The sequence below is a fragment of the Callionymus lyra genome, chromosome 12, assembly GCF_982586985.1.
Source record: "Callionymus lyra chromosome 12, fCalLyr1.hap1.1, whole genome shotgun sequence".
Taxonomy (NCBI): domain Eukaryota; kingdom Metazoa; phylum Chordata; class Actinopteri; order Syngnathiformes; family Callionymidae; genus Callionymus; species Callionymus lyra.
Window position 1 is genome coordinate 9,588,044 of NC_141829.1, and position 16,935 is coordinate 9,604,978.

General features: G+C 36.1%; 1 protein-coding gene across 5 annotated transcripts in view; it reads left to right on the forward strand.

The window, feature by feature from the left end:
* gulp1a (GULP PTB domain containing engulfment adaptor 1a) overlaps positions 1–16,935 on the forward strand; it is a 90,888-nt gene that overhangs the window by 59,190 nt on the left and 14,763 nt on the right. For 4 of the 5 annotated variants that reach the window (XM_087803527.1, XM_087803524.1, XM_087803528.1 and 1 more), the window contains one exon: positions 8,677–8,757. In XM_087803527.1, the coding sequence (XP_087659653.1) occupies positions 8,730–8,757 (28 nt within the window). In that variant the 5' untranslated portion in view covers positions 8,677–8,729. Of the gene's footprint in view, positions 1–205; positions 367–8,676; positions 8,758–16,935 lie in introns of those variants that run through there. The other variant, XM_087803526.1, reaches the window with a different exon arrangement.

The following is a 16,935-nucleotide window of genomic DNA, read 5'->3' on the forward strand; positions in this document are numbered from 1 at the left end:
AGCAAATCCGGGTTTTAGATTAAGAGACCGAGACGCGGCGGTGGAAGAATTCCAGGACTACCTCTGTAAACAAGAACTGTAGCCGCGACGTAGTGCGCCTTCTCCATCAGGGGAGATTTCCGAGGGAGAAGTGAAGGAAAACAAAAGGATCTTTGTTTGCTTTCCCGTGGCTTTATGTCAGGAGAGCGGTGTGTGTTTGTAACCTCACGTCAAAAGCTGCTGCCTTCTCGCAGCATATGGGTCAGATCAGCGCCCGAGCCCAGAGCCTTGGAATGCAGGCGAATAAATGCATGAAATATTTTCTGCTTTTTACCTCTTATTTTCGGATTGTTTTGAACTCTTTCGACGACGTACCCGGGGGTCAAAGTAGGTGGTCTTTATTTTTAAGTAACTTTTATGAGTTAAATTCCAAATGTTTGACTCACAATGATTTTTACTAATACTACTAATGTATATTTGCAAAAGGGTTGTCAAAAGTATCAGACCTTATACAAGTATAGATGCTGTGCTGTATCCAGATACTCATTTTCAAAGTATTAAAAATATGTTATTCTAACCATTATAGTTCATTTTCTTTTCTTTTTTTTTGTGCTAACTGAAACTTGTTGTCTAAGTTGCTGTTTTTTATATTTTAAAAAATGAGTAATTGTTACATGTTGTAACAGAGGTTATTTGTATTTAATTTTTCTTGTAAATAAAAATATTTCCTTTAAATTATTTTTATTAATTAGTTTCTATACTGTTTTCTTTAATATAGTAACGTAAAATACTGCTTCTTGGCAGAGGTATGCACTGTCACTTTTATTTTATTTTATTTATTTGTCCTTGTGGTATTGTATTGTTTCGGTTTTTCCGAGTTGAACCTTAAACTAGTTGAACCCCAATTTCCATTTGTGGTAGGTGATGGTAGGTAAACTCACCAGTTTAAAAATGATGTTTCAATAGAACAGTTGTTCAAAACAAAGAAAAATAGTGCAGGGACGACATCTAGTGGACTCTGAAAGTAATGACACTGCTTCATGAAGCTTTATCAGAACCATTACTAGTTGCTTGTTGTAAAGGATTTGTCACCGACTTGTATGGCTTCTAACTGCTGCTGCTTGTGCACCGAGTAGCTGGAAAATAAAACAATTTAATACAGAATAAGTCAAGTAATTGAAGACTGTAATGAATATATTTATTGTTGTTTTTCATTCAACATTGTTTTGGTGTCGCTCGATAACTAGAATACTCCCAAGCTAACATCATTGTTAGCCTTATGGTGCTTTTGTCCTTCAAACATCAGTATTCTTTAATCATCGAAGCTTTTATTCATTAGTTTCTATACTGTTTTCTTTAATATAGTAACTTAAAATAATGCTTCTTGGCAGAAGTATGCCCTGTCACTGTGCTTTTCCATGAATCCCTGAAAATGTCTTAGAGAAACATGATATTACACTAAACAAATATATTTTATTTAGTTATATAGTTTTTCACATTTTTTATTGTATGTTAACACTAAGAAAAATATATTGTATTTAAACAAAAAAAAGGAACCCATAGATGGTATGGTACTATTTTTTTTTCTTGCCATCATTTATTCTTTTGTTTTTTTTAATTTCTTGTTGAATGTTTGATGGATTTTTGTGTGGTTTCAATTGGAATTTAGGTCATTTTAATTTAACTACCTGTTCCATCTTAACTATATAATCAAAGCTATACAAAAGATAACATTTGAAGTTATGAACTTGTTTCTTAACCATCTGACAAAAATGGAGTCCAGTGCTGTGGCTGCACAAATGAAAAACAACGACAACAGATCAAATGGAGGGACAGGATTGGCCCCTGTTGTAAATTAACGGTTGTGTACAAGCCAAGAAAATTAAAAAAGAACTCCATTACTTTATTTTTTCTTCATAAATAAAATGTGTTTTATTGAAAAAGACCTATTTAATAATGTAGAAGAAATAAATAAAAAATAATTTACACTAGATGAAAAGGATTTAAGATTAAATTATAGAAAAATACTTCACCATGTCTATTTTTAAAACAGGTTATGAAACACATTGTTGCATAATTAATACAAGTTGTGTTACTCACATTTATGGTACGATAAAACAACCATAAACAGAAACTTAACTGCATTTTTTCCAAGACTTTCCTTGTTGTGGGGATGGACCAGACCTGACCTGGTGTTTCCATCCAGGCTTGTAAACATTGGCCAGGTTTGCAGCTCTGTGTAAAGTCTGTGTTTGTGTGTGTGTGTGAGTGTGTAGGTGTGTAGGTGTGTGTGTTGTGGTGGGCTGGGTGCCCCCCCCCCCAGGAGGGAGCTGTTAAATCACCAGACAGGAAACCATTAAACCAGGCTCCGCACTGCAGCTGTCAATCAAACATCACACTCAGGTGCGACAAAACAAACAAACAAAAATCTGTTTTCATTTAAAAAAGTTCCTTGTTAATTAGTCAAACCTAATAAGTTGTGGCGAGAGTCTGGAGAGAAACCACTGCCGTCGCAGATGGCGGGGAAACGTTAATGCCTCATTATATAATGATGCATTCGTTTCAAAGGACTCGTTTTGTTTTGTTCCTCCTCATCAATATTGGATTCGTTTTGTTCTCCGACGACAGCTTGAAACAATTGTGTGGAACCTTAAAAAGTTGAGTGTGAGTTTGAACAGGAATGTCCGAGTCTCCACCCTGAAGCTGGTTCTGTTAAAAAAAAAAAAAACCTTTCTGGGGCCTCAGTGAAATATCCTTTGAAAATTCCACCCCAAAAAAACCCACACAAAGTACTTCTATATATACTCAGTAGGTGGCCCCACCAACACCAGACCACATCATGTAAGCACGACTGGACCACTCCGCTTTGAAATGTAGTCGTATAGTTTATTTAAGAAAGCACTTAGGATAGGATTATGACCACTTGTTTTTGGTCCCATATTTCAACTACAACCAAAGTGTTCATTCATTATCCGCTTTGGTTGGTGGTTATAAGATATTGAACCTATGTGCTATGTTCCAAATCGGACACTTCTCTAAGTACACAGCTTTACAGTACACTGTAAGACAGTGCTATGATGTACATTTTAGGACATGGTCAGGGATACGGTCTCAGGCTTTAAAACAAAACAACATTAAATAGATACTTTTATTCATCTCCGTAGAGAAATTTACAATTTAGGCAGCACCATTTACAGATAAACACGTCTTAAAAAAGTATATACACATATACAAAGTTTTTGCTAATTTTGGGAAAGTACATGGTCAGGTTCTGAATGTCTCAGACAAACCTTCGGCAGATCGAACTTTCTCAGGCTTCAAAATAAAAGTCACCAGAAAAAATAAACAAACCCGTTTATTTCAATTGAAACTGGAAATGCACCCCGAAGACGATGTGATTTAGACAAAATGACATTGTATAGCATCTATATAATAATAATAAACATTATTTAAAGGCACCTTTCAAGAAATCACATAATACAATAAAAACACACAATACTATCAACTTACTTTACTTGTATCAAAGCAAATACATTTATTATTAAATGAAATCTCGCCACGGTAGTTTAAATCAGTGACATCACGTATATTTCCGGATTTTGGTTTAAATAGTTATGTTTTTTTCCAGATCCCATCTGATTTTGTTTTGTCTATTATCGTTATCACGTGAATTTCTGGTTTCATTCGAAATAAAATGGTGTGTTTACTTTTCTTTCTGGGTGCTATCTGATGTCGTTTTGTCTGGTGACTTTTATTTTGAAGCCTGAGAATCTACGATCTGACGGAGGTTTAGTCTGAGGCTGTTTAGTCTGATGGATGTTTTTCTGACGCCGTTTAGTCTGAGACCTGACGATGTCCTAAAATGTACACCCTTTACACCCTTCAAACACTGTTGCTACACACTTACCGAAAATAACTCGACAGCTTCTTCTTCTACTACTTTTTAACGCTCATTGATACCTGCTGTTGGAACACTATCGTCGACACTCGACAGCACTTTTCGCCAATTGAAACCAGTTATTAAGTTGTGTTTCATTGTTTTGTTACTGTTGTTTTGTGGTAAAATTAGTGTTTTCTCAAGATATTTACACCGGTATCCGTTTCGAAGACGCGTCGTCAGTGACGTAGCTTCAGTTTAGCGTCATCTACGTCACTAAGATGGAGGACGTTCAGGGTAGAAAGTGTCCATCGATCCACACTCCATTTTCTGGCCTATTGAGTTTACATTCTACATTTTCGCACACTGCTAATCGAGACGCACTTGTGCACTCGAAATACTTAATGTAAGTGCGGAAGTGCGCAATTTGGGACACACTCATAGTGTCTGCGATAAGTCCAAAAAGTATACCATGATCAAAGAAGCTCAATAGTGAGGACATGCCAAGTAAAAATAACTTAAAACAAGGTCTATATTTTTTGGCCTTAAAATCATACCGTCCTTTGAGACACCCTTTTGATCCGTGTTCGGGTTCTAAGGCTCTTAATTACTATTTGCTCAATTAAGGCAAAATCGATGGTTCCCTCATTAAGGTCTCACTTCGTCAAAAGCCGTCCCTTATCAGCGAGACAGCCTTGATATTTCGTCTTGACACGGTTCCTCGTGCAACCGTAACCTCTCCGCCTCTCACGTTATCCTGGATAAATTGTTCCCTGCGCTTCATCATATCCAGGCCTCTCGAGGATCAGTGGTGATAATGACTTGGCGTAGAAGTCTGTTTTCCAAATGGCATCGTTTATGTCGGGGGTTTTTTACGACAAGCTTTATGCAACCCAGAAAGGAGGAGGCGTCGGATGATTGTCCGCAGAGACATGAAGACATGACTCTATTGTTGAAGACGACAAACCTCACGTGGAGGATTTAGATGTTAATGCTTTCTGTCGCTTCACATTCTAGGAATACACTTTAGCAACATAATGATGCTGTTGTCTAGAGACCCATCCTCCGATATTGTGTAGGAAAATATACAGAATGCTACTTAAAAAAGCAAATTTCATGCGTCAAGAACAGTCATTCTTATACGAAGTAAAAGACAGTACTGTAGGCTAATTTATGTTACGTAAAACAGCAAATTTTATGCGTCTGGGTGGTCAGCACTTAACAAAATCGAAGACTGTACTGTCGGTGACTATTGTTTTAAGCTAATTTATGTGACGTAAATCAGATAATTGTATGCGTCAGGGTGGTCAGCAATTTACAAAATCAAAAACAGTACTGTTGGTGGCCATTGTGTAGGCTAATTTATTCTACGTAAATAAAGTAATTTTATGCGTCAGGGTGGTCTGCAGTTAACAAAATCGAAGAGTGTAATGTGGGTGGCTATTGTGTAGGCTAATTTATGCTACGTAAAACAGCTACTTGTATGTGTCAGGGCGGTCTGCAATTTACAAATCAAAAACAGTACTGTTGGTGGCCATTGTGTAGGCTAATTTATGCTACGTAAAACAGCTAATTGTATGTGTCAGGGCGGTCTGCAATTTACAAATCAAAAACAGTACTGTTGGTGGCCATTGTGTAGGCTAATTTATGCTAAGTAAAACAGCTAATTCTATGCGTCAGAAGCCAACACCACTTAACAAAATTTGAGAAAGTACTGTTAGTGGCTATTGGTTAGGCTTATAAATGCTACATAAAACTTGTCAAGTCAGCCCTATACAAAGCCAAAGACAGTACTGTTGGTAGCTATTGTGTAGGCTAATCTATGCTGCGTAAAACAGAAATTTGTATGCACTCATGTCCAGTCAGCCATATACAAAGTCAAGAAAAATACAGCTGGTGGCTTTGGCCTGATGAACTTATACGACAATAACAAGAAAGTCATGTAAATATCAAGCTTGTTCTGGTCCATATGTGGTCAACAAGATGTTAGGGTAGAAAAGTTCATGTTGACTTCTATAAAGAAGCCTGTGTTTAAGCTAAGATAAGTGAAAACTGAATAAGGATTGAGATGAAGAAGAACCAACAAGCAGATAAATAATTCAAATAGATTGAGCCTCCAAGAATAAAGAGTCGAAATCCGTCACAGTTTGGCAAAATAAACATGTTTTGCCTCGACTGCTGAGAGATTTTTAGCTGCTTCATTTGATTTAATCTGACACCACTTGGACTAGAAGATCCAACAGAGTCAAACAAGCCTTGACCTACTTTTCTGGATCGCCATCTTTGTAGCGGAATGTGAAGCATCAGCTTTCTCCTGCTGATGGGCTGACACTCATGCAGATCAAGTCCCAAACTTCTTGGTGTATATAAATAAATATCACATTGTATCACTACCAATATTGATGTGGGTTTATGACTCTACGGGAAAGAGAAAACACAATAAAACACAAAATTAAAGCCACAAAACCACAGTTATAGCAAAATAAACCGACAATTTCATGTAAAAATAGAACCGAAGTTTTATGTACAAACAGAGTATGTTTGGTCGAGGTTATGTGCGGTTACTTGAGAGCAACAGTCGGGTCAGAGAAGTCCTGGGAAAGTCATTCAAACATAATCATCTAACCAGGCTGCTCCGTAGGGTCAACGAAGATAACTGACCTTTTCCCCCTAATGTTAATGAAGAGCAACGTTTTCGCCAAGTTGTCTCAGATTGTTGATGAACCTTAAAAAACACCCCGATGACTTCCTTCCAGCCTCGGAGGCGTCTGCCCTTTGAATAACGACACATCAAGCTGACAAGTTTTTTATTTTCAAATGTTCTAATTAATCTCAGATAGAGGGTTTCTGTCCCTCCTGATCCACTTTGGACTGTTTCTCATTATTCTTTTCATCTATTTTCCCCTCATTTGGTTCTCAAAAGTGCCACTCAAAAAGGTCAGAGATATTGTGGTTCAACTCGTCTTGTTTCCTTCTGGATATTACCTTGGATTTGAATCGTTTAAATTTGACTTCAATGCACATACATTTATAGTTTGTTCACATCAACGGCTCTAATTGCTTTTTTCCGTTCCTCGTTTTGATCACTTACATTGTGAGACAAATGCCTTTGTTTATTATAATGCGTACTAACAAACCGTAATGCCGCAGACATCCCTGGATAGATGGAAATCAGCAACAAAACAAAAATCTTGTTGAGCAGCCGCCGCAAGGCTCATTTACCGATGTGACGGGAGCGAGTCTAAATACTCGCTCTGTGTCGAGGAGTGAATATTATCACGTGAGATCGTGGTGGAGAATATTGATGGAGAATCATGGAGACGCCAATCAAGGAAACTTTTATCTTGGATGTTTACGACTTCTTTCTTTCCACCGCTTCACTAGAAGTTCCAGCGAAGTCGCAAACATCCAAGATAAAAGTTGAATAAATGTCAATCTGTACATTCAAAATACTTATTTGTGTTTTAGGATTAACCTTGGAAGCTCACAGTTTGGTAGCTCAGCTGTTCGTTCGCTAACAGGGTGGAGGTTTAACCGCAGGAGAGAGGAGTTGTGAGGAGGGTCAGGTTAATAGATGACTGATTGGTCAGTTGGAACATGTAGGTAAGACTGTACAAGGGAAAGCAAAAAGAATATGTAGCTACTAGGATGGTCAACGTTGAGATGTGTAACCGAAGCTTCTAACCGCTGTGTAACCGGTAACATCGTAGAATTTTATGATCTACCGTATTCCATCTTTCTATCGCAGCTGTGCTAATAAACCACTCAATTCAACAACTTTCACAAAAATAGTGAAATATTTTCGTCATTACAGTCAAAATTACAGATAAAGAACAATAATTAATTTAGCGTATCTTTCGTACTATAAGAGTAGTTATAGTATATATATATATATGCATATATAGCGCAGTTAAAAAAAAATTTGTACTTACTGACGTGAACCGTTTTTTTGTGTGTTCGCATAGTATTCGAATCCCTGTAGTATTACTTCACAAGTCACCATAATAATACCACATGAGTCACCAAAGTATAACTGTCCGAGTAATCATATTAGTACCCTGTAGTATTACTCTACGGACCCCTGTAGAAATACTCTACTGTGAGTTATTTTAGTATAACTCCATGAGTAATCATTGTATTTCAGCATGTTTATAGTTCATAGTTTTACTCCGTGAGAAATCATAGTCTTAGTCTGTAAGTCGTCGTAGTAAAATAGTGCAGAGACCGCCATCTAGTGAAAATAATGCGATGCTTCATGAAGCTTCATCAGACCATCATGGTTATTCTAGGTGGTCAATAGAGCTGGTTAATAGCTGGTGAGAAAGAAAGTATTTTCTAGTAGATATGGTCAGAGGTTTTAATTTATTTGTAGGTTGGTCGTCAGGCCGTTATTCTGAAGGTATGCTAGTAAGTTAGCTTGTATCCATTGCGGTAAATATAGATTTCATTTATTGTTGCTAAATAAAAACTTGAATTATTCTCCTGCATTTTCAAAAAGAAGGTTTTGGAATTTGTTGCTGGATTTTCTAGGTCAAATCAGGGATTGTTTTCCTTCCAATTTCCTTTCATGAATATAATCGAACGATGATATGGGAGAACATTTTGTGTTTTTAACTGTCGAAATGCGGTTTGACCATGAAGATTTAAAGATACACCTCCTGGATAAATCAACATTTTTTGATACATAATCCGTCGATTGGAGAAGCAACTTTGTTCGCTCCTATAATCTCTAAGGTCTGAAAACATGTTTGCTTTGCAAGGTTGTTTGTCTTTTAGTGAAAGCTCAAGGCTGAAACTACTTTTCTATCATTCTTTTGCAGTTGGAATATTGGACATTACTCAGGAGGATCTTTGAACCCTCAGACTTTCCACTATGAACCGAGCCTTCAACCGGAAAAAAGGTACGTGGGGGAAACAAAATCTTCAAGTACGGATTTTTTTTTTTATTCTCTCGACATTTGCTACTTGATACTAGAAGTATCAATCTTATTTTTCCCTTTTTTTTTTTTAGGTAAAGTTTTTGTGCACAAAACAAAAGAAATAGATACATTTTCGTTGAGGTAAAGTCCAAACTCAAGTTTAATTACAAGTTTTGAAGCTTTTCTGAAAGTTTAAAACTATTTTTATATCCCTTTGTTTGCACATTATTACTAGTGCTGGTCTGATGAAGCTTCATGAAACAGTGTCATTATTTTCATAGTCCACTAGATGGCGTCTCTGCACTATTTGCCTTTGTTATGAACAAATGTTCTAATGAAACATCATTTTTAAACTGATGGCGCCACCTACTGACCTCTAAACAACATGACACTGTTTCATGAAGCTTCATCAACACGTCACTAATTATTAGTGTAGGTTGTAAAAACGTATAATATTAGTACCTAATTTGATTTTTACGGAAAATATACAATGTAAATAAATAAAATAAAAAACTGTGAAAAAAGTAGCAGTTTTGAAAAAAGAAAAATACGACAGATTTTGGAGAAAAATTAATTGTAAAATAAACATTATTCTAACATCATTGAAACGATATATAGTACAGTAAATTAATTATAAACATTAACCACGTCGTAACCACTGATTTGAATCGCAGCCAAACCAATAAAATATATATATAATAATATATTCAAATCAATAAAACTTTAAACTACTTTTTAATGTCAATCATTTACTATCAAAAGCCTCTTTAAACTGAAAAATATCTTCTAACAGCTCATTCTCTTGTTTAATTGTATCTATAACTTGCTCAGTAAAAGAAGTGATAAAGGAAGAAAGTACTGATGACAGCTGCTGTTCTTTCCGTCTGAATAACAATCACGAAGACTCGTCCAAGCTTTTTGGAAAAGCGTGCAACGCTCGAGAGCGTCGAGGTGACCCTGATCAAATCCAGAGGAGGGTTTTTTGGACTGAATTTGCAAAAACAACTTGATGTGTTTAGAACCATCTGTCCTGCTCTTCTGGGGTTGAGGCGGCGAAACGACAAGTCTTGGAAGGAGTTTTTGGAGAAGGTGTCCAGGGTCCAGGTGGCGCGACGGGCTGTGGGCTCATAATTTACTTATCCCAAGTGATCCATCATCGTCGCCGGACAGATGCTGGCGGACGACAGAACAGGGGAGAGGAAGATAAAGTCCATCTCAACTTGATGGTTTTTAGGACTTTGACCTTCACAATATCAATTACTTTATTATCTTTTTAATGTAGGAATAAAAAAATCGTTAGCATTAAAAGGATGACCAGGCTTTTGCTAGCATTATACCTAAAAAAAACCTCACAGAAACCTTGACAGAACCAGACTCAGGTAAAGCGATATCTTAATTAAATTTTTGAAAAATTGTAAATGTTACGTTTCATTAGACAATGACTATAACGATAAAAAAATAATAATTATGTTTTTGTATACAAAACTGAAGAAAAAGATAAATTTCGTCGAGGTAAAGTCCAAACTCAAGTTTCTCACGGGTTTCATAGTTTAAGACTATTTTTTATATTCCTTTGGTTGCATTTTATTACTATAGGTTGTAAAAACATATCATATTTGAATATTTATTAAAACTACCTCATTTCATTTTTTATGGAAAATATACAATAGAAAAAGAACGAAACAAGAGAAAATAGTAGCAGGTTTGAAAATCAAAAAAACAGACTTTTGGAGAAAAAATAATTTAAACAAACATTATTCAAACATCATTGAAACTATATATAATACAGTATCTGGTAACCACTGTTTTTTTTAATCGCAGCCAAACCAATAAAAGATTTATTTAACTAGTTTTAATGTTGATCATTAACTATCAAAAGCCTCTACTATACTACTAATAACTATAACTGACTATGAAGATAAATTAAAAATACTTTTGACTCATTAAACCATATGTGTCAAACTCAAGGCCCGCGGGCCAAATGTGGCCCGCCATGTGATTTTATGTGGCCCGCCTGCCTTACCTTATACATCTTATTTAGTGCACCACATGCAAGGCTGTGTGCAGCCATTTTTATTTAATTGTAAAATGCTACATCACACATGTTTTTAGCAGCTCACAATTGTTGGTTTTACAGTAGTTATGCCCCCTCTCAAGTAATACATTCAAAGTCATTTAACATTAAGGAGTAGTTACATTTATTTTACATTAGCTTACCTTTAGTTACATTTATAAGTTACATCTGGCCCTTTGAGGGGAGCCATTATGATGATGTGGCCCCTGGTGAAAACCAGTTTGACACCCCTGCATTAAACGAACAAACTTTCATGCTAATGCTAGCTTAGCTTTTGGAGCATTCTCGTGAAACCATAAAAACCCTCCGGTGAAAATTGTACGACTTAAACTTTTTGACACTCGCTCGAGTCTTGACTTCCTTCTAAAACTTTATTTTCTCCACTTAGAGCCACAAAGTTGTCTGTCTTTGCTACAAACAAGACGCTGACGAAGCTCGCGGCGCTGAACTGTCACAGCCGGTTGTTGTTTATTTTGCCCTTAGTGAGGCTTTGGCAAAGATATGTTACAACTTTAAAGACCTTTTTAAAAAAAATGGTCGACAAGGACAAAGAGAAAAATGTAGAGTTTTGGCTCGACTAAATGACAAGAGATGGATGTTTAATGGCCAGAAATACGTCTTATTTAATGACCCAAGTTTTGCCTTTCACAGCAATTTGAGTAAAAGCTCCTACTCTTGTGATTTTATATTTCTAGCTATTACATCTATTTTTTTTCAATCACTCCATTCTTTCTACTCTCACACACTCTTGATACTAACAACAAAACATGCCGTCGGACAAAAGAGTCTTGAAACAGCAAATCCTTTAACTAACTAAAAATAAATGTATTTATTTGTTTATCATTAAATTTAGGAAGAAAAATATTTAGATTTTAAAGGAGATAAACATAATGACAACAATTTAACAAGACAAATATTTATAATTTTTGAAAGATATGCTATTCATAGGAATAAAGAAAGTAAAAAAACAACGCTATTTCTTTTCATTGGTAATATATTTTTGTTTAAATCTGTAAAGTCGATTTTCACTTCCTGGTTGTCGGTACTAGCGAGATGACTGTATGACCGAAGGCTAATCTAAAGTATTTCCCTTTCAAAACTCACTAATCCTTAGACATTCTCAGCATTCCATTTCGTCTTGTAATCTGGCTTTTCGACCTTTTCCGTTCATTTTGGATATTACAAAATGGAGTAGACGCAGAATTGTAGAGTAGACTAACTTCTTTTTGAAGAAAAAAACTTGTTTTTAAAGTCAATTAAAATGGCAAAGTTGTTAAATGTGTAAAATAAGATTTGAAAACTGAAGTATTTCAACATAAATGTGCAAATAAATACCTTCCCGGACGTTGGAAACATTTTTTAAGTTGCTTTATACAAAGGTACTGGGAACTTACTGTACACTAGTACGTTTATTGAAGGGAAATCAAGGTTACAAGTTAGATAAATACACAAGAACATACAATACTGGAACAAAAAAACACGAACAAAGTAACCTAGGGGGGAATTAAAAATCGAAAACAGAAGTTAAGCATAAATAAAACGAAGAGTAATGCAGCGGTCAACACAAGTGTACAGTGGAAATAAAAACACTGGAAAAGAAACACAATACAAAAGAATTATTGTGAACTGGAACCAGGGGAGATTTTATTGTGGCCAGTTGGTGTTCATTGGTGATCGGTTCTAACCAGACGTCCAGACGGAAACAGGAAGGAGGGACATAGACAGGAAAGACACCAAAATAAAAGACCTCAGGGCACACTCACAGTATAAAGAGGTTTCACAATAACCTTGAAACAAATGTGTAAGAAACACAAAACTAAAAGAAAAAAACATGTCAAGAGAATAGAAAAAGACAACAAAAAAACCAAAATGTCTTTAATTTTCATATAATTGTGTGTGTTTATAGGAATTTCAAAATAAGGCAAAACAAAGAAATAAATTAAGGAATAATGTTGGATTACGTGTGAAATGTTTTTTTTGTGATTTATTTATCCCGTTTGTTTTTTGTTTTGTTTATTGTGTCACCTTTCCGTGCTGCGACTATTTAATCATCCAAAAGTTTTGTGTTTAAATTGTTCAAATTTAAAAATTACAGCTGGAGCAGATCAAATAAAAAAATAAAATAAAGCGGGAAAAAAAGGAGATAAAGGTTGATTGATAGTATTGTCAACACGACACAGAAATTAAATACTGCGTTGACAGATGGAATAAAATTGGATAAATATGAATGAGATTAATAAAATACAGTGAAATCAAATAAAAAAAATATAAGACAGAGCACATAAAGAATTAAGTTAAAAAAAGGACTAAATCTTAAATTAAACCAAAGTTAAATAAACTTAAAAAGACTATTTTCCCAGAGATGTTAGCAGAGAGGTTTTATTTGTGGATGTTCTCATCCTTGGCGAAGCTAATCTGTCGCCTGCTGCAGTTTGACAGAAAGTGGAAAAGCTGGCACGACTCACGTTCTGCGGCATGAAGGTCATTCCTGGTCACGTCTCGGGGTGTCCTCTGTTGATGGAGAGCTGGTGGCAGTGATGGAGAGCTGCAGGGAATTCAACCAGTTCTAGTGGGAGAATACTTTCTTTACGAATGTTAGGATGTTCAGTCGGTATCGTCTAAAGAGGTTTCCTGGGAGGCGAACTGTTGGTGTCCACTTCTTCAAGAACTCGTTGGAGTTTTTTCTAGGCAACATCTTGAAGTCTGAACTCATTAACTGGCCGAATGTGAGTGAAGATAATAATTGCAGGTTAGAGTTTAATATCTGAGAGTTGAACAAATGATCCTTTGGTGGTTTGGAAACCTGGGTGAAAAAAGTGGGAAAGTGAAATGACAAGTTCATAAAAAATCATGAGGACATTTGCTCTTTTTTTCAATCTCTGAAAATAGGAAGTCAAAGGGTCCAAGCCGGCGTAGAGGTTGTTGGTTTAACCCGCGGTTGATATCGTGGGTTCTGCCTGTGGTTCCCTGGTACTCTGGTTTCCTCCCACAGTCCACAAACCTTGAGAGGTTGATCAAATTGTCAGCAAGTGTACGGTTGTATAAAGGAAACGTGTCTCACTTGGAAAACGTGGTAAAAATATTGAAAATCAACAGATTATAATTAAAGAAGAAGTCAAGGAATTGTCCAAAGCAGTTGTTGCACAGATACAACAAAATAAAAGAATGTATATACTTCCTGTTCTTTCTATTAAAACTATCATAGAGGTGTTTTATTTTGAAAAGAAAACCACATTTTCTCTGAAGTAGCCAAACCTTGGAGATCTCAAAACATCAAGATGCTTGTTTCTAAAAGTCCTGAGAATCTACATACCACAAACACATTTGTTTACGAGCCTTTCGGTCACCTTGACCCTGATAAAACACAAGGGATACTACAAACACATTTGTTTTCAGGCCTTTTGGTCACGTTGACCCTGAGACAACACAAGGGATACCACAAAAACATTTGTTTTCGGGCCTTTGGTTCACCTTGACTCTGAGACAACACAAGGGATACCACAAACACATTTGTTTTCAGGCTTTTGGGTCACGTGACCATGAGAAAACACAAGGGATACTACAAACACATTTGTTTACGAGCCTTTTGGTCACCTTGACCCTGATAAAACACAAGGGATACCTCAAACACATTTGTTTTCAGGCATTTAGGTCACCTTGACCCTGAGAAAACACAAGGGATACTACAAACACATTTGTTTTCGAGCCTTTTGGTCACCTTGACCCTGAGAAAACACAAAGGATACTACAAACACATTTGTTTTTGAGCCTTTCGGTCACCTTGACCCTGAGAAAACACAAGGGATACCACAAACACATTTGCTTTCAGGTCGTTAGGTCTTTTGGGAAAACTGAAGGGAGTCAATTCATCGTTAATCAGGTTTTTGAAGTACAAATGGGTTTGAATAACTTTAGAAAAACAACTGTCAAGGTCAAATAAATGTTATATATAATATATATAAAATATACAATAAACTTGGTGATTAAAGACAAAGTAGATGTATTTACTGATGATATATTGTTGTGTATTTCCAATGATACTGTCTCAGAAAATTTGAACTACAGAGCACTAATTTGGTTCACATTTTCCTTAAAATAAGACGAAGAAAATGAGTCTATTCAAGCTATTGGAACAAAAAAAATCCTGCGTGATCCCGGCGATGACTGAGGACAAGAGGATACAATTGGCTCCCGGAGCTTTTAAAGCTGATGTTTGGACGTATTTTGGGTTCAAAACAAAATGAAAGCAGTCATGACTTGGTCAAGAGTCATGTGGTCTGTAAATTCTGCAACACCGGAATCAAGTACTCGACAATACTACACATATATACTTGTTCCTAGAGTATCAACATTCATTGTATTTATTATTCTTGCCAATAAACCCCGACTCACAAAAAGAAAATACATTTTTACTGTTAAATCGATGTCAAATATGGATGTAATGAACAATTTACTGCAGCTATTTTTAAAAATATCTAAGATCGGTTGAATTTTGTACTACATTAAGTTTTCGAGCCTTTTGGTCACCTTGACCCTGAGAAAACACAAAGGATACTACAAACACATTTGTTTTTGAGCCTTTCGGTCACCTTGACCCTGAGAAAACACAAGGGATACCACAAACACATTTGCTTTCAGGTCGTTAGGTCTTTTGGGAAAACTGAAGGGAGTCAATTCATAGTTAATCAGGTTTTTGAAGTACAAATGGGTTTGAATATAATAATATAGTTATATATAATATATATAAAATATACAATAAACTTGGTGATTAAAGACAAAGTAGATGTATTTACTGATGATGTATTGTTGTGTATTTCCAATGATACTGTCTCAGGTGAGCTTGAGTTTTAAAAAAAAGTTTTCGGTGAAAGTAAAAGCCTGTGATATAGAAACAAAAAGAGCCACATGGACACATTTTGTGGCGGTGGTCTTCACACTTGTCTCTTATCACCTGAGCCACGTTCGACCTTCAGATGCCGACTCATCCTTTCAGTCCCGCCGTTAATCTCAGCGCCGGACATCACTTCTCCACCTCCGTCACTATTTCATGGTGGAAAGAATGAGCCCCCCCCCTGTGTTACTTTACTTTCATTAGTGTTTGCTGATGTGTGGCTGCTCCTCACATGCTGCTGTGTCAGGTCCTCCCTCCGTTGTTGTGTCTTTTTTTTAAAAAAAAAAGAAAAGTGGTTGCATCACTCGCTCCATCAAATTATTCCTAAAAGTCCAGCCAGGAATGTGATTACGATGCAGGTCTGAAGCTGCAATAATCACATTGCGCTGCTGTTAAGTCAATTTAAAAACACTGTAATGAAGTCAAGAAAGTTTTTTTCTCCAGCAAATCCTCAGAGAACTTGTGTTTTTTTTAAACTAGACTATGTAGAGAATTAAATTGAGTTCATACTCAGAAGAATTCCCTTGAGAAGAGAAATGTAGAAATTAACAAAATATGCTTTAAATACAGTTTTACACAACAACAGAAGTAAAACAAACAAATACCTCAAGTCGCTCTTGTCTTGTTTAAAAAAACATGTTGAACTATCTTTGTCATATAGTTTTATCCCTTGTGTTGTCTCTGGGTCAAGGTGACCCGGAGGCCCGAAAAGAAATGTGTTTGTGGTATCCCTTGTGTTATCTCTGGTTGAAGGTGACCTATTTTCCTGAAAACAAATGCGTTTTTCGTATCCTTTGTGTTAGGTAAGTTAGGTAGAACTTTATTGATCCCTCAGGAGGTCGGGAAAATATTTTTCCAATTAGACACAGCAATACAGACGATTATTGACAAAAATAAAAATAAGAACAAGAACAAAGAGAAATAAAAAGAAAGAACAAGATGACACAATCTAAGTCTAAAGATAAAGAACATAGATCAAAGACAATTGTAACAATTAAACAATCTAATAGCCCGAGGAATTAATGAGTCCCTGAGTCTATTAGTGTTGCATCCTGGGAGGAGTTATCGTGCTCCATCTGCTTCTCTGCTCACTGATGACAGTGTTCAGAGGATGATGTCATCATCCATGATGGACTGTAGTTTATCTATGGGTCAAAGTGACCCAAAGGCACGATAACAACTGTGTCATATAGTT